This window comes from Pelophylax lessonae, assembly GCF_965119305.1.
Source record: "Pelophylax lessonae genome assembly, chromosome: 7".
Classification (NCBI taxonomy): domain Eukaryota; kingdom Metazoa; phylum Chordata; class Amphibia; order Anura; family Ranidae; genus Pelophylax; species Pelophylax lessonae.
In genome coordinates, this window is record NC_138774.1 from 96,100,979 (window position 1) to 96,125,347 (window position 24,369).

At 43.3% G+C, this 24,369-nt stretch overlaps 1 protein-coding gene across 1 annotated transcript; it reads right to left on the reverse strand.

Annotated features, from left to right (window-relative positions):
• Window positions 1-205: 205 nt before the first annotated feature.
• LOC309560982 (prostate stem cell antigen-like) lies at window positions 206-13,836 on the reverse strand. The gene is made up of 3 exons (XM_082264686.1): window positions 13,734-13,836; window positions 2,534-2,638; window positions 206-447 (listed from the first exon to the last, which is right to left on the reverse strand). Exons 1-3 carry the CDS (start codon window positions 13,789-13,791, stop codon window positions 254-256), a joined length of 357 nt encoding a protein of 118 aa, XP_082120812.1. The 5' UTR covers window positions 13,792-13,836; the 3' UTR covers window positions 206-253.
• Window positions 13,837-24,369: the final 10,533 nt, after the last annotated feature.

Sequence of the window (24,369 nt, forward strand, 5' to 3'; positions counted from 1 at the left end):
GAACAAGCAATACACAAATGCTAAGGGTTATTCATATTTTGAATATGGTGGTGCAGCAGGTTACAACAGAACAACCGTAGAGAGCAGCAACAGTAGCCTTGGACAAGCTGTGGGCCTCCACTGGTTAAGGATTTATTCTACAGCTCCCAGCATGCTCTGCCAGCTTCTTGACCATTGAATGACAACGGTTACAAAACAGGAAGGAATGGTTGCAAGCCTGGTCATTGATGGCTGTTTTGTGTGCAGGACCCAGTCAGAACTGAGAGAGGTAGAGAGACACCAGAGCCAGGAGGACAGCGGTGCCCAGGGACATCACGTGTTTGAAGGCAGAGTTGCAGAGATCTTTGTCACAACAGCTTGGCTTGGCAGACACGTAGCCAGGAACAGAATAATCCTGGTCACATAAAATACTAGCTGCACAGGTTTTAATTGTTTGCTCTGCATTGTCTATAGAAAAAGAAAAGAAAGAGAAAAACAAGTCAAGACACTTTTTGAAAAGATTGTACAATTAAATTGTAATGTATGAGCACAGTATTACATTTTCTTTTATATCAATATCAATTTCCACATGGCGAGGATATCTAAGATGCCGTTTCCTGATAAAACTAAACACATACAGATTGACTGATACAGGTGCATCTCATAAAATTTGGATTTGATAAAAAACAGTGGACTAATGCCCCGTACACACGTACCGATTGTCGGCCGTAAATATTCGGCCGACGACCGATTGTCGGCTTGTTAGTATGATGCTTCCGACAGCCGACAGCACACTTTCGGCCGAAAAGAATCTGTCGTGTAGGCATTAAAATTTTTGTTGGCCAACACCAGAACGGCCGATTGTTCGCCAGTCAGTACAGAATTCGGCCGACAATCAGCAGATTTGCAAGACTGGGCATGCTCAGAAAAGAAAAAACACACGGAAAGTTAACCATCACATGACATCACTTCTGCAGTCGGCTGTTGTTGCCCGACAAAATTTGTGTGCAGTCTTTTGCAGTTTTCAACAGACACGACAGCCCTGGACAAAAGACGGCCGATCGTTCGGGCCGACGATCGGTACGTGTGTACGGGGCATAACACCAGCAGATGACATGGCTTCCCAAATCATCAGTGACTGTGGAAACTTCACACTGGACCTCATGCAACTTGGATCCTGTGCCTCTTCACTCTTCCTCCAGACTGAGACCTTGATTTCCAAATGAAATGCAAAGTTTTCCACAGTCTGTTATGATTTGGGGCGCCATGTCATCTGCTGGTGTTGGTCCACTGTGTTTTATCAAGTCCAAAGTCAGCGCAGCCCTCTACCAGCAAATTCTAGAGCATTTCAAGCTTCCCTCTGTTGACAAGCGTTATGGAGATGCTGATTTAATTTTCCAGCAGGACTTGGCACCTGCCCACACTGCCAAATGTACCAATACCTGGTTTAATGATTATGGTATCACTGTGCTTGATTGGCCAGAAAACTTGCCTGACCTAAACCCCACAGAGAATCTGTGAGATATTGTCAAGAGGAAGATGAGAGACACCAGACCCAACAATGCAGGCGAGCTGAAGGCCACTATCAAAGAAACCTTGGCTTCTCTAACACCTCAGCAGTGCCACAGGCTGATCTCCTCCATGACACGCTGCATTAATGCAGTAATTCATGCAAAAGGAGCCTCAACCAAGTATGTACTATACTGTACATGGACATAATTTTCAGTAAGCCAACATTTCTGTATTAAATCCATTTTTTTTTTAATAGTCTTGTGTAATATTCTAATTTTCTGAGATATTACATTTTGAGTTTTCACTAGCTGTAAGCCATAATCACCAAAATTAAAAGAAAAAAATGCTTGAAATATATCACTGTGTGTAGCGCATCTATATAAAATATATGAGTTTCATTTTTTAAATTCAATTACTGAAATAAATTAACTTTTTGATGCTTTTGCAATCCCCATGCTGATCCTTTCAATGCCTTATTGAATACACCAGAAAGTGATTTCAGGATCACAATCACAGCAGGAGCTTGTATAATATCCAACAAGACCTAACAAGTAAATGCAAAAGGCATGTTATATGAAGCATTGTACTTATATTTAAAGTGTATGTGTAAAAAAAAAAAAAAAAAAATCAGTATTCAAATTTAAATGGGAAAGGGTAAAACGCCTGTGAGTTTTTACTGCTATCCAGAATTCCATTAGAGATTTCCCTTTCTCACTGTCCCTTTTCTCAAAAACACAGACAAAAATAAAAAATGTTAGACTAGAACCACTCTCAGCTTTTTATTGCTGCTGGTTACCCTTTTGCTGATTTACCACCATTTCCTGTGTGTCCCTTGTAACCAAACAACAAAATGAAGGGGAATTTTTTCCAACAGAGTTTCAGATAGCAGTGACATTCAACATCTAATTGTCAACATTTAATTAGTTCTAATCCTTCACTATCCTTCCTATCCAAATGTAAGATAAGATTCGGGCTACACTTCCACTTTGATATCCTGGTCTGGAGTAATTTTTTTTGGGGTGGCATTTCTTAGACAACTCACCAGACTTCAAAGTGACCGTCTTACATCGCATTCCTTCCAATGGACACTTCATCTGTGTCATACTTTTGCAATCGCCGGTACATTGATAGCACTCCAGAGCACTGCCTATAAAAGAAAAAGAAATACATTTTGAGCATAAAAGTATCTAAAAGAATAAAATTGCGCCTAACAACCAATCACATTCTTCAGTTATTTTTTTAACTTTCAAACTTATACTATAAATGTATCAGATAATGCTGATTGGTTCCCATGATATCACAAAGATCAGCTTAAATGCTTTCTTGTGTGGGGATCGATTTTCTAATATTGATCCGGTTTAGGCTCCATGTACACGGGACATTAGAAAAAACGTGCTGCAAAGCTAGTTCTGACGCTGGGAAAAAGCAGCTGTTTAACGTTCTTTCAGTAGCTTTTTCCATTTGCGTTATTGCACGTTTGGCCACGTTGCTTTTAGCAGCGTTTTTTCTGCCTCCATTCAAAATCAATGGTTCTCTATGGGAGCCTATTGATTTGAATGGAAGTCGTGCCGCAAGTCGGATCAGGATGAAAAAAAGAAGAACAGATGAAGATTTTTAATAAAAACTTTCCAAAACGTCTCCTGTCGTTATTTACATACACTGCCTTTTATGGGGTGAATGGGTAGGAGTACAGTGTACCCCATACCCATTCACATAGGGAGGGGGTCAGGGATCTGGGGGGCCCCCTTGTTAAAGGGGGCTTCCAGATTCCGATGAGCCCCCTGCCCACAGACCCCCACAACCACCGGCCAGGGTTGTGGGGATGAGGCCCTTGTCCTTATCAACATGGGGGCAAGGTGCCTTGGGGTGGGGGGTGCAGAGCTCCCCCTGCCCCAAAGCACCAATACCCCCCCCCCATGTTGAGGGAATGTGGCCTGGTATGGTCCAGGGGGGGTGGGACCGCTCGCTTGTCCCCTTCCCCTTCCTGCCCTACCGGGCTGCATGCTCAGGTAAGGGTCTGGTATGGATTTTGGGGGGGACCCCACGCCGTTTTTTCGGCGTGGGGCTACCCTCAAATTCCATACCAGACCCGAAAGGCCTGGTTTGGAACCTGGGGGGGACCCCCACGCAGTTTTTTTCCCATTTTTGGCGTGGAGTTCCCCCTTAAGATTCTCACAGTGCAAGTCGGATCATCCTGATCCGACTTGCGGTGCGACTTCCATTCAAATCAATAGGCTCCCATAGGGAACCATTGATTTTGAATGGAAGAAAAAAAAACGTATAACATGGCTGAACGTACGTTCGGTCACGTTTGGTCATGTTCGGCCGCGTTTCTGCGTTTGAAACGCCGGGAAACACATGTTCGAATGCAAATAATCGTTCCAAAAAACGTCCCTGAACTCAACTGCCTGCAAATGACTGTAAACGACCCTGTGGAAATGGACAGATAAGATAAAATGTAGATGGGTTCAGGGGCTTCTGAAAAAAACGCCCAACTGCTCCTAAACGGCCATTTACAACGTCCCATGTACATGGAGCCTTACTGTCAAATAATCCTATTAACTACTTCAGCTCCAGAAGATCCCCCCCCCCCCCCTTCATGGCCAGGGTATTTTTTGGCGATATGGCACTGCGGTACTTTAACTGACAATTGCGCAGTCGTGCGACGCTGTACCCAAAGAAAATTAAATTTCTTTTGGAGGTATTTGATCACCACTGCTGTTTTTATTTACTGCGCTATTAACAGAAAAACCTGACAATTGCGAAAAAAAAAAAAAACAATATTTTTTACTTTTTGCTATAAATCATATCCAATAAAAAAAATTTAAAAAATCGAATTTATTAAGAATTTTTTAAATTTAGGCCAATATGTATTCTTGGTAAAAAAAATCCAAGTAAGCATATATTGATTGGTTTGCGCAAAAATTTGAGTGTCTAGAAACTATGGGATAGATTTATGGAACTTCTATTTTTCTACTAGTAATGGCAGCGATCAGCGATTTTTAGCCAGACTGCGACATTGTGGCAGACAAATCTGACACTACGTGACACTTTTTGGTGACTATTGACACCAGTACAGTGATCAGTGCTAAAAGAAATGCACTGTCACTGTACTAATGACACTGGCAGGGAAGGGGTCAACATCAGGGGCGATCAAAGGATTAAATGTGTTCCCTGGGAGTGCTTGCTAACTGTGTGGGTGATGCTTTGACTGGGAAAAGACAGAGATCCATGTTCCTGCTTAGCAGAAACACAAGATCTCCATCTTCCCCTCTGACAGAACAGCAATCTGCCTTGTTTACATAGGCAGACCGCCGTTCTGCCTTTCTTGGGAAAGATCGCTGGGTGCCAGTGAACATCGGGTCTGCCAGACCCGCCTATTGGCTTCCGCTGTGTGCAATCACAGCGGGAATAGGTCGCTGGCAGCGCGCCCCAGACCCGGACATGGAAATGACGTACGGGTATGTGACTTCACGCTGAAGGGCTGAACTGCCGCAGTATATGTACGTGAAGCGGTCCAGAATTGGTTAAAGTAAACAATTGCCTCTGCCAGTTTTCTTAGTCCAAAATGATTGACAGGACCTGTGACATGTATAAAAGGGAGCAAGAATAAATGTAGACAAAAAGGGGGGGACTAGTGAAACCTGCTCACCCGGCGCTTAATCAATAAATATCATTAAAATGACACATATAAATCACATAAAAGTGCAAGCTGCTGCTATAACGATGAATCACATAAATAAAGGTGCATACAGTAATTGCGATGATATAAACACAGCAAAAAGAGTGACGCGCTAGCAGTGCTAAATCTTGAGTGCAAATCAATAACTGGGAAATACAGTCAATAATAAAGTTCATGCACAGTGCCCGAATGACATCCAGAGATGACAGTCCAAACAGGTCAGAATCCTTAAACGATCACCACACAGGACCCTTCACATCAACACGGTGCTCACCCCTAAGGTAATACACTCACCAGATGAAAGATAAGCCCAAACACCATGCCGCTCGCCAGCTGATAATGGACCATCCGACCTCCACTGTACCCTGAAAGGGGAACCAGCTTCCACCAAAAAAGCTCCTGATTGGTCTCGGACAACCTGGTAACCGTTATGTGGGGTGATCTCATATGGGGCCAATCGATCAAAGGCAGTGCATGCAAAAATAATAAGGTCTCATAGTGTAGTACTGTTAAATGAAACCTCTTTATTTCCCAAATAAAACATTCCCCTGTAGCAATTGCACTTAGAAAGACACATTAAAAGACAGGCATTGTAAGCATGTAGAGGTAAAACCTGCGTGTTGCAGCCGGTCCCCGTGCTGTCTGTTCGCCGCTTGGTACCTTAGCTGAAGCGAACATCCGGGTCCGGCGTCTGACGTAGGCGTACCTCGTGACCACGCGATGACGCGTTTTGTCAGAAAGTGACTTCAACAGAGGGCGTGGCCACGCGGGGACGGTCACTGCTATTTAGCTGTGCAGGAATGGGCGGTGGCGCTGATTGGCCGGATGTCGCGAACGTCCCGCTACTATCCATACTTCCGCTCAAACCATGTATGCCTTCATGTGTAACTAACTTCCGCCCTTACTTGGCGTCACCGCTGTCTCCAATCTTATTCAATTGCCTCCTCCGGTATCCCACCAGACAGAGATACGGGGCAATCAAACCTTTGGATCATGGGCGGATCATACAGCCAGTACATATAATACATATACGACCTCACACATGTGACATTACCTTGATAATATGTTAAAACCAATAAAAATTGGCACCAAAAACATGCTAAAATATTATGCATATATAAAACTTACTACTAAAAGGCATTAATATGTATAATGAAACCCAGGTTACTATTCACATTAAGAACCCAAAAATGCGGAGCAATATATTAATCACTAAATCAAAACCAGCAATAACAATAGAATGTTAATAATTACTAATAAAACAATTAATGTCGAGATCAACATTTAACCCCTTAGGACATAGAGAATTGGTCAAAAAAATCCAATGCGTTTCTCGCTTAGACAGTTCTCTTACCCTGTTTGATCCCCTCCAAACTGGGTCTACATGCTCTATGCCCCAAAATTTGAGATCAGAGGGGTCCTGATTATGATATTCCTTAAAATGCAACGAGACATTATGATCCTTGAATCCCTTTCTAATATTAGCGATGTGTTCGGATATTCTGATCGCAATCGTTCTTTTTGTTCTGCCAATATAAATGAGCCCACATGGGCATTCCATGCCATATACAACATGGGTGGTGTGGCATGTAATTAAATCTTTAATCTCAAAAGATTCACCATTAGCGGAAGAACAAAAAGACGAAAATCCACGCAGATGGGTTCGCACCTGTCTACACGACTTACACCGACGACAGGCGTAAAACCCAGTTCTGTTATCCCAAAACATAGTGGGTTTTGTGGGGGGATCCAGAACTTTGCATACCAATTGATCTCCAAAAGTGGGTGCTTTTTTGTATATAAATGTAGGCCTTGATGGAATGCTGTTAACTAAAATCCTGTCAAGACACAGCACACCCCAATGTCTCCTGATGATATCCTCCACCTCTTTGTATTGAGAGTTGTATTGTGTTAGGAAACTCCACTCATGTTTATTATCCACTGGTCTTCTGGATTCAGCCAAACACTCTTGCTGAGAATATCCTGAAACCTCTGAGATATTGCTATCCAGCATCCGACCATCGTAACCCTTCTCAAGGAAACGTTGTCGGAGAACCTGGGATTGGGTCATAAAGTCAATATCTAAGGAGCAATTTCTCCTGACTCGTAAAAATTGCCCCTTTGGGATGTTTTGTAACCAGCGATGATAGTGACCGCTATGGATGGGGAGGTACCCATTGCGGTCAGTGGGCTTGAAATACACTCTGGTTTCCAAGGCCCCATTCCTCAACATCACCTCCACATCCAAATAGTGGATTGACTCATGACTCCAACTAAACTCCAATTTGATATTATTGATGTTGGAGTTTAGTGAATCAGCAAACTCCCTCAAACTGTTTTCGGAGCCCTCCCATATAAAGAATAAGTCATCAATATACCTTTTGTATAGTTTTAACTCATTCTTACATTGGGCATAGATGAACCGATCTTCCCATTCACCCATGAATAAGTTGGCCAGGCTGGGAGCAAACTTGGCTCCCATAGCCACGCCACGTTTTTGGCTATAAAAAGTGGCGTTAAACCAAAAATAGTTGTGCGCTAAACCAAATTTCTAGAGCACACTTCAAAAATCTTTTCTGGGGGTCAGGGAGGTCGGTTCTTCTACAAAAAGCCCAATTGAGGGCTAGGAGGGCATCCTCATGCTGAATTACAGTGTATAACGAGGACACATCAGCAGTTACCAAAAATACCTCCTTGTCTGGGGATATCTGGACATCTTCCAAAGAACACAGAAAGTCCTTCGTATCTTTTAAATAGGACCTTAAACTCACTACACTGGTCTGCAGAAAGAAGTCCAGGTACTCTCCCAGTCTGGCAGTGACTGAATTTATGGGTCTGGCGGGGGGGTTTTGTACATCTTTGTGTATTTTCAGAAGTGTATATATCGTTGGGATCCGATTGTAACTGGGCATAAGGTATTCTTTATCAGAGAGCACCCGTTGATAATACCCAAAAGTTACCAGATCTCTCAAAATCCTCCGATATTCATGAGTGGGGTCACCTCTTAACTCCTCATATGTCTCTGTATCAGAAAGCATATCGCTCAACTGCCTGAGGTAGAAGTCTTTTTTGAGGATCACCACCCCACCCCCCTTGTCCGCTGGTCTAATTATAACATCTTTCCTCTTCTCAAGAGCCTCTAAACCTTGCTGAATAGTTTGAGGATTAACCCCTTTCTTAGGCTGTAAGGCCTTTGCATCCTGGATCACTAAATTTTTAAATACTTCTACGCATTGGTTAGAGGATTGTGGAGGATTGTAAAGAGAGTGTTTTTTTAGGCCACTATCCACACCTATAGTTGAAACAATGTTATTAGCCGGATTCCTATTGGTGACCCTATTAGGATTAAGGAAATATCTTTTGAGATTGATTTTGCGGATATACTTGTGCACGTCAATGTACACATTAAATTTGTTGAGGGGTTTGTGTTTAGCACACTTCAATCCTGCATTGAGAATGCAGAATTTGGGCGGAAGTATGGATAGTAGCGGGACATCCGCGACATCCGGCCAATCAGCGCCACCGCCCATTCCTGCACAGCTAAATAGCATTGACCGTTCCTGCGTGGCCACGCCCTCTGTTGAAGTCACTTGCTGACGAAACGCGTCAGCGCGCGGTCACGAGGTACGCCTCCGTCAAACGCCGGACCCGGATGTTCGCTTCAGCTAAGGTACCAAGCGGCGAACAGACAGCACGGGGACCGGCTGCAACACGCAGGTTTTACCTCTACATGCTTACAATGCCTGTCTTTTAATGTGTCTTTCTAAGTGCAATTGCTACAGGGGAATGTTTTATTTGGGAAATAAAGAGGTTTCATTTAACAGTACTACACTATGAGACCTTATTATTTTTGCATGCACTGCCTTTGATCGATTGGCCCCATATGAGATCACCCCACATAACGGTTACCAGGTTGTCCGAGACCAATCAGGAGCTTTTTTGGTGGAGGCTGGTTCCCCTTTCAGGGTACAGTGGAGGTCGGATGGTCCATTATCAGCTGGCGAGCGGCATGGTGTTTGGGCTTATATTGACCTTTCATCTGGTGAGTGTATTACCTTAGGGGTGAGCACCGTGGTGAGGTGAAGGGTCCTGTGTGGTGATCGTTTAAGGATTCTGACCTGTTTGGACTGTCATCTCTGGATGTCATTCGGGCACTGTGCATGAACTTTATTATTGACTGTATTTCCCAGTTATTGATTTGCACTCAAGATTTAGCGCTGCTAGTGCGTCATTCTTTTTGCTGTGTTTATATCAGCGCAATTACTGTATGCACCTTTATTTATAGGACCTGTGACATATATACCATGTTTTATATTCAGGCAGATTATTATGTGGGCCACTTCAAATTATCAGTGTGGCCAAATTGAGCTAACAGTGGGAGGGGCTTAAAAGGGCATACCTAAATAAAATCTGAGCCTACTCCCTCTATACACAGCAGAGATATGAACAGCCCTTTACCTTCCACCCCCAACCATGGACGCAGCACCCTCAGTGAGTTGGCAGTTAGAGTAGACCATATGCTCTACACCTCCTTTAGTACACCACTGCTCTTATATACATCAACATTTTTTTTCAAAAAAACATTTTACTAATCATAAAAATAAATGTATACTATCAAAGGACAAAAGAGTCTAAATGTTATTATGTCATATATATTATTATGTTATATATAACCATGACATATTCATGGTGGATTCCAGTAATGCCTTGCAATATGGCTCACCCATAGACATCAGCCAGGACCATATTAGAGGAAAGGTCAATGGATTGGGGCTGAAGGTAAGTATTATTCCTGCTGCACTTGGGGGAAATGAGGGCTTGGGTTGTTGTCTCAAATCTGTAGGCAACTTTAGCTAACAGTTTTGTTGAATTAGATAGTAAACCTGTCCTGTCTGCAGATGGGGAATCAGTGTAGAAGATAGCAGCTGTCCCCATCATCTATTTGGTACATACTTGAGGTAGACCCATCAGGTGGTCCTATAGCTTATCTCAATCTGCCCCAGTGATTCCTATAATGCAGTGCAAAAGATCAGGCAAATGGTAAAGGACCACCACTGTAAAAATATTGAACTCTGTGAACTGTATGTGATTAGTATCTATAACGATAATATTCAATTATGAATACCTTTTTTTTTTTTTTTTATTTCACATGCCCTTATTTAGATTTTATGCATATTTGCTTGTAGACCAAACTGCTCAGCAAATGGGACGCTTGCAACAGACAACTTTTATTTTAAAAATGTAAACTATTTTTCCTTTTTGTAAAGAAAAAATACTGTTGTTGTAACTGCTTAAAAAGTATTTTCTGGAGTTAGGATGTAATGCATCCGTCAGATGTCCATCTAGGGGCTACATTCACACAGGAGCTTGTATGTGACCAGGGGAACGCCTGCGTGAATGTAGACTAAAGCTGGATACACACTATACAACTTTTGTTGTTAGATTTCCTTTAGATTTACCTTTACTATGTAGTGTAAAGCCTCGTACACACAATCAGATTATCGAACGATCTGTCGTCCATTTTTTGTTGCATGCTAGTCTCATATCGAAAGTGAAGAGGTTACTTTCATACGAAAATTCCCGTATGACAGAATTCAACTTCAGAAGTGATATCATGTGTTGGATTGTTTTGTATGTGTTCTTTCGTTTCTGAGCATGCCTAGTCTTGCTCTTAAGATTTTTTTTGGACGAAAAATGTACTAATTAAACGAAAATCGGACGTTGTGTTGACGTACGATAAAAATTTTATAGCCTGCACATCCAGTTTTTGTCGTCCGAAAATTCGTAATCGGCTGTCGAAAGCACTATACTATATTTATTCACTCCAGAAATAAAGAGATGATTCTCCCTCTCTACAAGACTCTGGTCCGGCCACATCTGGAGTATGCTGTCCAGTTCTGGGCACCGGTCCTCAGGAAGGATGTGCTGGAACTGGAGAGAGTCCAGAGAAGGGCAACAAAAATAATTAGGGCAATGGAGGATCTCAGCTATGAGGAAAGACTACAAGCACTGAACCTTTTCTCTCTGGAGAAAAGACGATTGAGGTGGGATATGATATCAATGTACAAATACTGTACTGGTGACCCTAGCATAAGGAACAAACTATTCAGAGAAAGGGAATACAATAAGACACGTGGCCACTCACTAAAACTAGAGAAAAAACAGTTTAACCTTAAAATACGTAAGGGGTTCTTCACTGTCAGAGCAGTAAGGATGTGGAATTCTCTTCCACAAGCAGTCGTATCAGCAGGGAGCATCGATAGTTTCAAAAAACTATTAGATGGGCACCTTAAAGACCACAACATACAGGGGTATACAATGTACGGTTAACAACAAACAGACACGCACATCATAGGTTGAACTGGATGGACGGATGTCTCTTTTCAACCTAACTAACTATGTAACTATATACTAACAGTCCGAAAATCGGCAGATTGTTTGTCGGACAAAATTTTCCTTCCAATTTTCGTATCGTGTGTACGGGCCTTTAGGCTAGTTTCACACTTATGCAGGTTGCGGTCCATGGGTATTCCCAGTGCATTAAGCACTTTTTTATGCTTTTTTAATGTGTTTTGCAGTTTTTTGGGAGATGTCTGTTGTCATACAGAAAAGCCAGCAAAAAAACGTGTTCTGCTGCTTTTCCATTGAAGTCTACGGAACCAGAAGTGTAACCTGCTGCGGGCAAAAAAGTCTCTGACTCTTTCCTAAAAATGCATCGGTTGAAATCACACAAATGTGAACGTGACCCATAGGAAATCATGTTAAATGGACTTCAAAAATGGACTGCAAAATGCATAAGTGTGAATATAGCCTAAAACTACCCTGTCTGACAATGATGTGACTGCTGATTTCACTGGAGTATGAAGTGTTGATGCCCTATTAATACAAGTAGAAAACTAGATTTTCTTCCAGGATCATCAGGTATAAAATCTGTGTTAGTGGGGGCTCAGGAAAACAGGAAAGCAGTAGTAAAGTTGTAAATACAAACAAACAAACAAACAAAAGTTCCCCTTGCAGTTTAAGTCATATTGTACTAGTATGTACTACATACTAGCACATTGTGAAAAACTTAACCTAAAACTAAACCCTCCAGCGGTGCGCTGTCACTGCTGCCCGGGCTTCCATCTTTGCCCGGTCTTCCTTCTGGGTTCATGGGCTCCAGTTGTTTAAATGGCCAAGCCACGATCTTGATACAGAACTCTGAATGGAGGGCACCCGTCTATTCAGATTGCAGCGCACGTGCAATGGTGATGTCCCCGGCTGCTACAGATGGGAATTTCCCCTAAACTGTACATGTTTAGGAGATATTCCTTGTACTTGTAATTCTTATTATAAGTTTACCGGTAGGTAGTAGTGATCAAGCCGTGTTTACTACTGCTTTAACCACTTGCCGACTGCTCACTTGAGCAGTACTGCGGCAAAGTGGCTCGATACCGTCTGTCGACGTAGACCTCCCCTCTCTCGGCAGCGCGCGCGCGCCGCCGGAGGCTCGCCCTCGCTGTATTCATACACAGCGGGAGTCGGGCCAGGGGAGGAGAGGCGGTGATCATGTCGCAGTCCCGCAGAAAAAAAAAAAAAATCACAGATCGCCGCCATTACTAGTAAAAAAAAAATAAACAATAAAAATTACAAATCTTTCCCGTAGTTAGTAAAACGCATAACTTTTGCGCAAGCCAATCAAAATACGCTTATTGTGATTTTTTTTTTACCAAAAATATGTAGCAGAAAACAAGCTGGCCTAAAATGTTAAACAATTTCGATTTATACATTTTTTGGGGAATATATATATATCAGAATGTAAAAAATATTGTTGTTTTTTTTAAATTGTCGCTCTTATTTTCAAAAATTTAAAAATCGCACAGGTGATCAAATACCATCAAAAGAAAGCTCTATTTGTGGGGAAAAAAAGGACATAAATTTAATTTGGGTACAGTGTCGCATGACCGCGCAATTGTCCGTTAAAGTAACGCAGTGCCGAATCGCAAAATATAGCCTGGTCAGGAATGGGGTAAAATCTTCCGGTCTTAAAGCGGTCTTAAAGCAGTTAAAAATACGTTCATTGAGAATTTTTTTGTCAAAGACATGTAGCTAAATATATATGACAAAAATTGAATATATTTTCGTTATTTTTTAACTGTCAAAGTAGAAAATGTCAATTTTGTCCGCAAAATTTTCGCTCTTTTTTTATTAATATCGCAAAAAAAGAAAAGCGCAGAGGTGATCAAATACCACCAAAAGGAAGCTTTGTTTGTGGAAAAAAAGGACGTAATTTTGTTTGGGTACGGCGTTGCATGATCGCGCAATTGCCAGTTAAAGTCGCACAGTGCCAAGTTGCAAAAAGTGGCCTCGACGTTAAGCAGGAAAATCCTCCGGTGGTAAAGTGGTTAATGCTAGTGATAGACTGCATCATACATGTCATTTTTGATTTTGTACATAGTTCCACTTTAAATTATAAATAAAAATGTAATACACAAATAGAATACATTGTATAAAACATAAAGATAGATGCAAGTATATTATTACATTGGAAGTCTTTGCATATTCTGTTAATTTGACTTACCAGCCTGGCAGCTGAGCAGGAAGCCAAGGACAGCAAGCAAGAAATATTTGTACTGCATGGCTCTCCAATATCGTGTAATGTTCTAGTTTGTGTACCCGGTCCTGCCGCCAGAGGCTTGCTTTTTATACCATCAGGATATCACACGTGATCTTCAAGGAAATATGCAATTGATAACCATCTGCCACAATAAGTATGTGGTTTTAAAATCTAAAGCTTGAAAAGCAAGAGGGATAATAGAAGGTGTGTGGGATCCAGCCGGTCCCCAGTTTGATATACCTAACGACCAGTCTGCTAATAAACCAAATATACCTGTCTAATAGGGATGATCGAACGGTACGGGTCCACCATCGGTTCGGCCCGAACATTGGGTGTTCGAGGTTCGGCCGAATTTAGAACTTTTTGCCCAAAAAGTTCGGAATTCGGCAACCAGAACCGCCCAAAATGCAATGCTTCAGGAAATGGGCTTTAAAAGCCCGTGATTGGACCAGAACCATTAGCAAAAGCCAATTGAGGGGGCAGGAGAATGCTAGGAATGTGATTGGAGTGACTAGGGGGTCCCTAGACCAATCATTAGTGAATACGCCCCCCAGTATATAAGATCGCCCCCGCCATATTCCCAGCATTGTTATACTGGACATGGAAGAGAGTGGAAGCAGTTCTGTTAATTTTACTTTAAAAGTGTAATTTAGCTATTTTTAGTGTGAGGAAAGGGATATCTAGTGTAGTTAGAGTGCTCCTTTACACTTAATTTAGCTTCAAAAATTTAGTTTCTGTAGGGAAAGTGTTAAGTGTCAGGGGACCGTAGTGTAGTGTAGGGTTAACTGACAGTGACTGCTATGGCAGGGTGACAAAACCCTTCCATAGCAGGGTGACCGCTATAGAGAAATGATCATTTCTCTGAGTTGCTTCGGGACAGGTATGTGGCTTCTCACCAGCAAGCATTTTTTATGCTGCAGGGGCTGCCACTGCCAGTGCTTTTTTGAGGACATGTTTGATGTCAGACATGACATCTGAATATGTGTATAGGGGGAATATATAGACATATATGTCTGAATATATACCCCTAGACATATATAGGTGTGATAGTAGCAGAAATAAATGCTTGCGCTAATGAAATCATTTACAGTAATATATTTCTGCTACTATCACACCTATATATGTCTAGGGGTATATATTCAGACATATATGCCTATATATACACCCTATACACATGTTCAGATGTTTTGCCTGCCTCAAAAGAACCCCAAAAAATGCCAAAAAAACGCTAGCGTCAAAAAAAAAAGATGCCCAGGTGTGTTTTTGCTGGCATTTTTTGGGGGGTTTTGGAGGCAGGCAAAACATCAGAACTTGTGCACAGTACCACTATACACAAGTTCAGATGTTTTGCCTGCCTCAAAAGAACCCCAAAAAATGCCAAAAAAACGCTAGCGTCAAAAAAAAAAAAAAAATGCCCAGGTGTGTTTTTGCTGGCATTTTTTGGGGGGTTTTGGAGGCAGGCAAAACATCAGAACTTGTGCACAGTACCACTATACACAAGTTCAGATGTTTTTCCTGACTGCAAAGAACCCAAAAAAATGCCTGCTATTAAACCGGCAAGGTGTTACAGCAGAGAAGCCATATTCCTGTGCTTAAAGTTTTCTAATACAAACAATCTTTTTTTTTATGGTTCTGGACATGCTACAGACCTGAAACTTCACATGTACACTTTTTAGACCCCCCAGATACTAAATCCAAAGTAAAAATCAAAAAATCTCTTTTTTTTTTTTTTTTTTTTAAATTTTTCAATAATTGGCTTTTTTTATCAAAAATGACAATTTTTAAGAACTTTTTTTTGTGTGATTTTGTGTCTGGGGGGTCTAAAGGGTGTACCTGTGAAGTTTCAGCTCTGTAGCATGTCCAGAACCAGAAAAAAAGATCATATAGGTGTTAAAGTTAAAGGAGGGTCCCGACCCACATCCCTGTTCTACTGAAAAATTATCTTTTTTTTTTTTCATGGTTCTGGACATGCTACAGAGCTGAAACTTCACATGCACACATTTTAGACCCCCCAAATACTAAATCCAAAGTAAAAATCAAAAAAATCTCTTTTTTTTTTTTTTAATTTTTCAATAATTGGCTTTTTTATCAAAAATGACAATTTTTAAGAACTTTTTTTTGTGTGATTAATAGTTAATGGGGCATGACCCAAACCCTAGGCACTTTTTAGGGGCATTTATTGGGTTTTAGGGCTTAAAAATGGTGTTTTTTGATTACAGAAGTTCGGGTCCCATTGATTTCAATGGGGTTCTGAAATCCGGGCCGAACTTTCGTGAAGTTCGGGTGTTCTGGTCGAACCGAACTTTTCAAAAGTTCGATCATCCCTACTGTCTAACAGCTTGGGTTAAAAACAGGGGTTTAGTTAACACACATTTGCAAACGCATGTATAAGTTGCAAGGCCAACAACAAGGCACCCTGTGTATCTTGCAGTCCTAACACATACTTACACTACTCAACCTGAGTGTCTGAATGTCTCCACCATGGAAGTACATGAATGCTGATGGATGGATGGGAAACAGATGGGCTTGGAGATCGCCCAAACCTCCCCCCACCTGCTCCAATCCATAACTGGTAATCAAAAACTAATGGCTATGTACTAGCCATAGGGTGCAAACTAAAAGTGATCAGCTGGGAAACACACACCCCCATCCTTTTCGTAAAAAGGGGGGACTTTGAGTAAGACACCCGCCTGTAAAGCAGGCGTCTCCATCCCTGATAAGGTTCAAAAAATGGGCAGTTTTGGGACTTTAGATGAGACACCGGCGAGCACTGCTCAGCATCTCCATCCCTATACATAATGAAATTGAAAAGCAAGAAGGATAATAGAAGGAGTGTGGGAACCAGCCGGTCCCCAGTTTAATATACTTACCCACAAACTGGGGACCGGCTGGTTCCCACACACCTTCTATTATCCCTCTTGCTTTTGAATTTCATTATGTATAGGGATGGAGACGCTGAGAAGTGCTTGCCGGTGTGTCATCTAAAGTCCCAAAACTGCCCATTTTTTAAAAAATCTAAAGCTGACCAAATTTCACAACAGCATGGCATCACTGCATGCTCATGTGAAATCATATACCACTGGAAAAGAAAAAATACTCTGGCTGTTGTATAGAAACTCTTTAACCACTTGACCTCTGGAAGATTTTACTCCCTTCATGACCAGGCCATTTTTTGCTATTCGGCACTGTGCTATTTTAACTGGTAAATGCGCGGTCATGCTACACTGTACACAAACAAAATTTATATAGTTTTCCCCCCACAAATAGAGCTTTCTTTAGGTGGTACTTGATCACTAGAGATGGCCTTGCGGTTCGCCTGGCGGTCAGTTCGCGGCAAATTTTGCTTGTTCTCTACCCGCCAAATTTTCGGACACATGGCGTCGTTTGCGGCGGCCATGTTTGTTTACATTGGGGAGAACTTTGACCTTTGACACAGTCGTCAGGTAGAACGGGACAGCCAATTGAAACATTCCAGCACATGGACAGTCCCCCTACCCTATAAATAGACCCGATCTGGCGGCCATTTCCGCTTTCTGCCAGTGTAGGGAGAGGTCTGCTGTGCTCATCAGGGAGAGTTTGCTAGACACATACAGCGCTGTGAAGATCAACAAAAGTCCTTTTGAGGACTGGTATTTCGGTATAGGTCTAGTATCTTTTGAGCTTAGGGAGAGGTATCCTGTGGTTGCTTTAGAGGCAGTTAGAGATCGGCTGCATTCACACAGAAATTGCTTTGTCAATGTCCACAAAAGTCATTTAAAATGCTCCAATGTCGTTTTAGGGTCTATTACAGTCTCTTTACTATAGGGAGAGGTATCCTGTGGTTGCTTTAGGGGCAGTTAGAGATCGGCTGCAGTCACACAGAAATGGCTTTGTCAATGTCCACAAAAGTCATTTGAAAAACGATCCAATGTCTTTTTAGGGTCTATTACAGTCTCTTTACTTTAGGGCCAGGTATCCTGTGGTTGCTTTAGGGGCAGTTAGAGATCGGCTGCATTCACACAGAAATCGCTTTGTCAATGTCCACAAAAGTAATTTAAAATGCTCCAATGTCGTTTTAGGGTCTATTACAGTCTCTTTACTATAGGGAGAGGTATCCTGTGGTTGCTTTAGGGACAGTTAGAGATCGGCTGCAGTCACACAGAAATGGCTTTGTCAATATCCACAAAAGTAATTTAAAATGCTCCAATGTCGTTATAGGGTCTATTACAGTCTCTTTACTATAGGGCCAGGTATCCTGTGGTTGCTTTAGGGGCAGTTAGAGATCGGCTGCAGTCACACAGAAATCGCTTTGTCAATGTTCACAAAAGTCATTTAAAATGCTCCAATGTTGTTATAGGGTCTATTACAGTCTATTTACCATAGGGGCAGGTATCCAGTGGTTGCTTTAGGGGCAGTTAGAGATCGGCTGCAGTCACACACAAATTGCTCTGTTAATGTCCACAAAAGTCATGTAAAGGGCTGCAAATGTTATGGTATTGCTGTGCAGTACACTAAAAAGGGGTGGGGAGGGGGGTAATCCACAATATAATATACTTTGTAGAAAGCATATTATAGTGGATTAGTACTATTATTGTGCACTGGGCAGCATTGTGACAGGTGTGGTGGTGAGACTGAGCGTTTTTGCAGCAACACTACACACAGTGACAAAAGCAATTATAATGTATTATAACTGGTGTGATAAACAAATTGCCCCCCCCCCCCAAATGCCACATATTGAAGTGGGGTGTTATCTGAGTAAGCTTTTTCAAATGTATTTGTGTCATGCAACAATATTGCCTAGTTTGCTGAGTGAAGTCTGGTACACACAGCGCCTAACTCACTGGCCAATTTTTTGAACTGGTGTGCTACACCAATGCTCCCCCCCAATGCCACATATTGAAGTGGGGTGTTCTCTGAGTAAGTTTTTTCAAGTGTATTTGTGTCATGCAACAATATTGCCTAGTTTGCTGAGTGAAGTCTGGTACACACAGTGCCTAACTCACTGGCCAATGTTTTTGAACTGGTGTGCTACACCAATGCTCCCCCCCCCCCATGCCACATATTGAAGTGGGGTGTTCTCTGAGTAAGCTTTTTCAAATGTATTTGTGTCATGCAACAATATTGCCTAGTTTGCTGAGTGAAGTCTGGTACACACAGCGCCTAACTCACTGGCCAATTTTTTGAACTGGTGTGCTACACCAATGCTCCCCCCCAATGCCACATATTGAAGTGGGGTGTTCTCTGAGTAAGCTTTTTCAAGTGTATTTGTGTCATGCAACAATATTGCCTAGTTTGCTGAGTGAAGTCTGGTACACACAGTGCCTAACTCACTGGCCAATGTTTTTGAACTGGTGTGCTACACCAATGCTCCCCCCCCAATGCCACATATTGAAGTGGGGTGTTCTCTGAGTAAGCTTTTTCAAATGTATTTGTGTCATGCATGCAACAATATTGCCTAGTTTGCTGAGTGAAGTCTGGTACACACAGAGCCTAACTCACTGGCCAATTTTTTGAACTGGTGTGCTACACCAATGCCCCCCCCCCCCCCCCCAGTGCCACATATTGAAGTGGGGTGTTATTTAACAGTATAATTTTCTAAGAGTGTATTTAAGTCCTGCAAAAATTTGGCCTCTTGCTGTGTAAACAGTGCTACACACAGTGACAACAGTTACTGGCCAATTATTTGTAGAACTGGTGTAATAAACCTGTGCCCCCCCCCCCCATGCCACATATTGAAGTGGGGTGTTATTTAACAGTATAATTTTCTAAGAGTGTATTTTAGTCCTGCAAACATTTGGACTCTTTTGCTGTGTTAACTCTGCTACCCACAGTGACAACAGTTACTGGCCAATTATTTGTAGAACTGGCGGACTGACGGACCGGCAGATAGGGAGGAGAGGCAGGCAGAACTTGCATTGCAGAAGAGGTAGAAAGCAGACTGCAAATGTATCAGGAGTGAGCCATCAACCATGTACAGTCACATCTGGCGCTCCCAGGATGCCGGCACATGGCTCCGCAGTGTGGGCTTTTATTAATATGTCCGTTGCTGACACCAGTGTTGCCATCTGCAGCCTTTGCAGTCAACGCATAAGTCGCGGTAAGCCCAACACTCACCTAGGGACAACCGCCTTAAGAAGGCACCTGAAATCCCATCACCAAGCCCAGTGGGAGCAAAACTGTCAGAACCCACAAAGCCACACTCCATGCTCCCACCATCCAGCCTCTTCTCCTTCTCCTCCCCCTTCTCCTGTCTCCTCACAGTTGTCCAACACTCCACCTTCCATGATGCCGTCATCACGTTTTTCTGGAAAAAGGCAGGCTTCTGTCCAACAGGTGTCCAACAGGTGTCCAACTACATCGGGTTAACGGCCGATGTGGACGCTCTGAGGAGTGATGAACCCCTGGACTACTGGGTGGGCAGGCTTGACCTCTGGCCAGAGCTTGAACAATTTGCAAAAGAACTGTTGGCTTGCCCCCTGTCCAGTGTCCTGTCCGAAAGGACGTTCAGCGCAGCAGGAGAGATCGTGACCGATAAGCGCACTCGCCTAGCTCATTAATGTGTAGACTAGTACTACCTCACATTTATAAAATTAATGAGGCATGGATCTCTGAGGAATTCAACACATGTGACCAATAGACCAGGTTACATCGAAATTCCTCATGCCAGGCCACAAATATCCAAAAGACCGCCATCCACCCACAACAATTCCTGGTCCTTGGCTTCGCTAAATACAGCGGCAAAAAAGGCATTTCATGTCCATTGAATAGCTAATTTTTGCAGCCTATACAGGCCGACACTTACTGTTCTGTGTACTGTGAATGCCTACTGTACCTCTAGCCATCATATACTACGTTCTTTGGTGGCAGTTCAACCCATGTGAGCTCATTTTTGCGGCCTAAACAGCCTGCCACCTACTTGTGTATACTGTGAACGCCTACTGTACCTCTACCCATCATATACTACATTCTTTGCTGTCAGTTCAACCCATGTGAGCTCATTTTGCAGCCTAAACAGCCCGCCACCTACTTGTGTATACTGTGAACGCCTACTGTACCTCTAGCCATCATATACTACGTTCCTTACTGTCAGTTCAACCCATGTGAGCTAATTTTTGCGGCCTAAACAGCCCGCCACCAACTTGTGTATACTGTGAACGCCTACTGTACCTCTAGCAATCATATACTACGTTCTTTGCTGTCAGTTCAACCCATGTGAGCTAATTTTTGCGGCCTAAACAGCCTGCCACCTACTTGTGTATACAGTGAACGCCTACTGTACCTCTAGCAATCATATACTACATTCTTTGCTGTCAGTTCAACCCATGTGAGCTCATGTTTGCGGCCTAAACAGCCCGCCACCAACTTGTGTATACAGTGAAAGCCTACTGTACGTCTAGCAATCATATACTACATTCTTTGCTGTCAGTTCAACCCATGTGAGCTAATTTTTGCGGCCTAAACAGCCCGCCAGCAACTTGTGTATACTGTGAATGCCTACTGTACCTCTAGCAATCATATACTACGTTCTTTGCTGTCAGTTCAACCCATGTGAGCTCATGTTTGCGGCCTAAACAGCCCGCCACCAACTTGTGTATACAGTGAACGCCTACTGTACCTCTAGCCATCATATACTACTTTCTTTGCTGTCAGTTCAACCCATGTGAGCTAATTTTTGCGGCCTAAACAGCCCGCCAGCAACTTGTGTATACAGTGAATACCTACTGTACCTCTAGCAATCATATACTACGTTCTTTGCTGTCAGTTCAACCCATGTGAGCTAATTTTTGCGGCCTTAACAGCCCGCCGCCAACTTCTGTATACATTGAACGCCTACTGTACCTCTAGCAATCATATACTACGTTCTTTGCTGTCAGTTCAACCCATGTGAGCTCATTTTTGAGGCCTAAACAGCCCGCCACCTACTTGTGTATACAGTGAACACCTACTGTACCTCTAGCCATCATACACTACGTTCTTTGCTGTCAGTTCAAACCATGTGAGCTAATTTTTTGAGCCTACTTTTACAAGTGTATTTGTGTCCTGCAACAATATTGCCTCTTTTGAAGTCTGATACACACAGTGCCAAACTCACTGGCCAATTTTTTGAACAACTGGTGGGATAGACCAGTGGCCCTCCAATAGCACATATTAAAGCGTGGTGTTAATTAACAGTATACTTTTCTAAGATTGTATTTTAGTCCTGCAAAAATTTGGCCTCTTTTGCTGTGTTAACTGTGCTACACACATTGACAACAGATACTGGCCAATTATTTGTAGAACTGGTGTGATAAACCTGTGGCCCCCCAATACCACAGATTGAAGCGGGGTGTTATCTACAGACACATGTTCTAGCAAACATGGGCAGGGAAGGTATATCACTTTTACTGCCCACTGGGTGAACCTTCTGACGGCCGTTAAGCATGCAACCCCTGGCACCCTTGTAGATTTAGTTGTACCGCCACGGATTGCAAGCAGGCCTGCCTCTTCTTCTCCTCCTCCTCCATCCTCCCTCTCCTCCTCGGCTGACTCTTCCTCTTCCGCTGCTACCGTCTCTTCTCCCCAGAACCTATTCCACATGCCAGGTGAGACGTTGCCATGCTGTGCTGTGTCTGTTGTGCCTGGAAGCCAAGAGCCACACTGGTCCTGCACTCCTTTCAGCTTTGCGTTCACAGGCAGATCAGTGGCTGACACCGCTGAATTTGTCAGTTGGTAAAGTGGTGTGCGACAACAGTGCCAATCTGCTGAGCGCGCTGAAACAGGGCAAAATAACACACGTGCCATGCATGGTACACGTCCTGAACTTGGTGGTGCATCGATTCGTTGCCAAATTCCCTGGGGTCCAGGACGTCTTGCGGCAGGCCAGGAAAATCTCGGCCCATTTCCGAAGATCTTTCACAGCCATGGCTCGCCTTGCTGAGATTCAGCGGTGACACAACCTGCCCCTCAGGCGTCTTATTTGTGACTGCCCGACGCGATGGAACTCAACGTTGCATATGCTCGATAGGCTGCTCCAGCAGGAATATGCAGTTAATGACTACCTGTTCGAACTCGGCGGCAGGACAGGTTCTGGGGAGCTTGGGTTTTTTTCACCTCGCCAGTGGCTGCTCATGCGGGATGCATGCAGACTTCTGCGGCCATTCGATGAGATCACCAAACTGGTCAGTCACAGCCAGGGCGCCATAAGTGACATCATACCTTACGCCTTCTTTCTGGAGCGTGCATTGCGTCATGTCATTGAACAAGCCGTCGAGGAGCAGGAGCAGGAAGATCAGGAAGTCGCAATGTTGAATTCCCAGGGGGTGCTACTCCATCTGAGACAAATCAACAGCAGGAGTCTGAAGAGGAGTCAGAGGATGGTGCTGGGGGAAGGTGAGGAGGAGCAAGAAGAGCATGCTTTAAACCTTTCTGGGATCCCTGGTGTTATCCGTGGATGGGGGGAGGAGAACGAGGACGACATTATCCTGGATGATGAGCTGGAAGCAGGCCACTATACCGCTTCAAGTTTAGTGGGAATGGGGGCCTAAATGCTGCAGTGTTTTAAGGGGGACCCCCTGTATAAAACGCATAAAGGCCAAGGAACATGTACTGGGTACCAACGTACTTAGACCCAAAATGATTACAAACTACAAACACAAAATGGCGGAAATGTTACCACAATCAGAGGGCGGTCAGAATGCAGCACTTCCAGTCCTTGCTGAGGGAAATGCTGCATTCTGCTTTTCCGTGCGCTGGCAGAGGAATTTCCAGTCACAGAGAGACAGTTGCGGGTAGCAATCCAACAGCGCCTGCAAGAAGAGGGCGGTTGGAAGATGTCTTGATCACTTCAGATATGAGATCCTTCTTTCAGCCGAACCATCGACAGCTGTACTCCCGATCCAGCATGAGGGAACACCTAGACGGACAGGTGTCCGACTACATCAGGTTAACGGCCGATGTGGATGCTCTGAGGAGTGATGAACCTCTGGACTACTGGGTGGGCAGGCTTGACCTCTGGCCAGAGCTTGCACAATTTGCAATGGAAATGTTTGCTTGCCCCCCATCCAGTGTCCTGTCCGAAAGGACGTTCAGCGCAGCAGGGGGGATTGTGACCGATAAGCGCACTCGCCTAGCTCATGACAGTGTAGACTATTCACATTTATAAAAATGAATGAGGCATGGATCTCTGAGGAATTCAACACATGTGACCAGTAGGCTAGGTTTCATCGAAATTCCTCCACCCACAACAATTCCTGGTCCTTGGCTTTGCTACATACAGCGGCATAAAAGGCACTTCATGTCCATTGAATGGCAAATTTTTGGGGCCTTTCAGGGCCAACAATTATTTTTTTCTGTGAATGCCTATCATACCTCTAGCCATCAAAAATGAAGTTTTTTGCTGTCAGTTCAAACCATGTGAGCTAATTTTTGGAGCCTATACAGGCCGACACTTACGGTTCTGTGTACTGTGAACACCTACCATACCTCTAGCCATCAAAAACTATGTTTTTTGCTGTCAGTTCAAACCATGTGAGCTAATTTTTGCAGCCTATTCAGGCCGACACTTACTTCTGTATACTGTGTGAATGCCTAATGTACCTTCAGCCACAGAATACTACGTACTTAGCTGTCAGGTAAACCCATG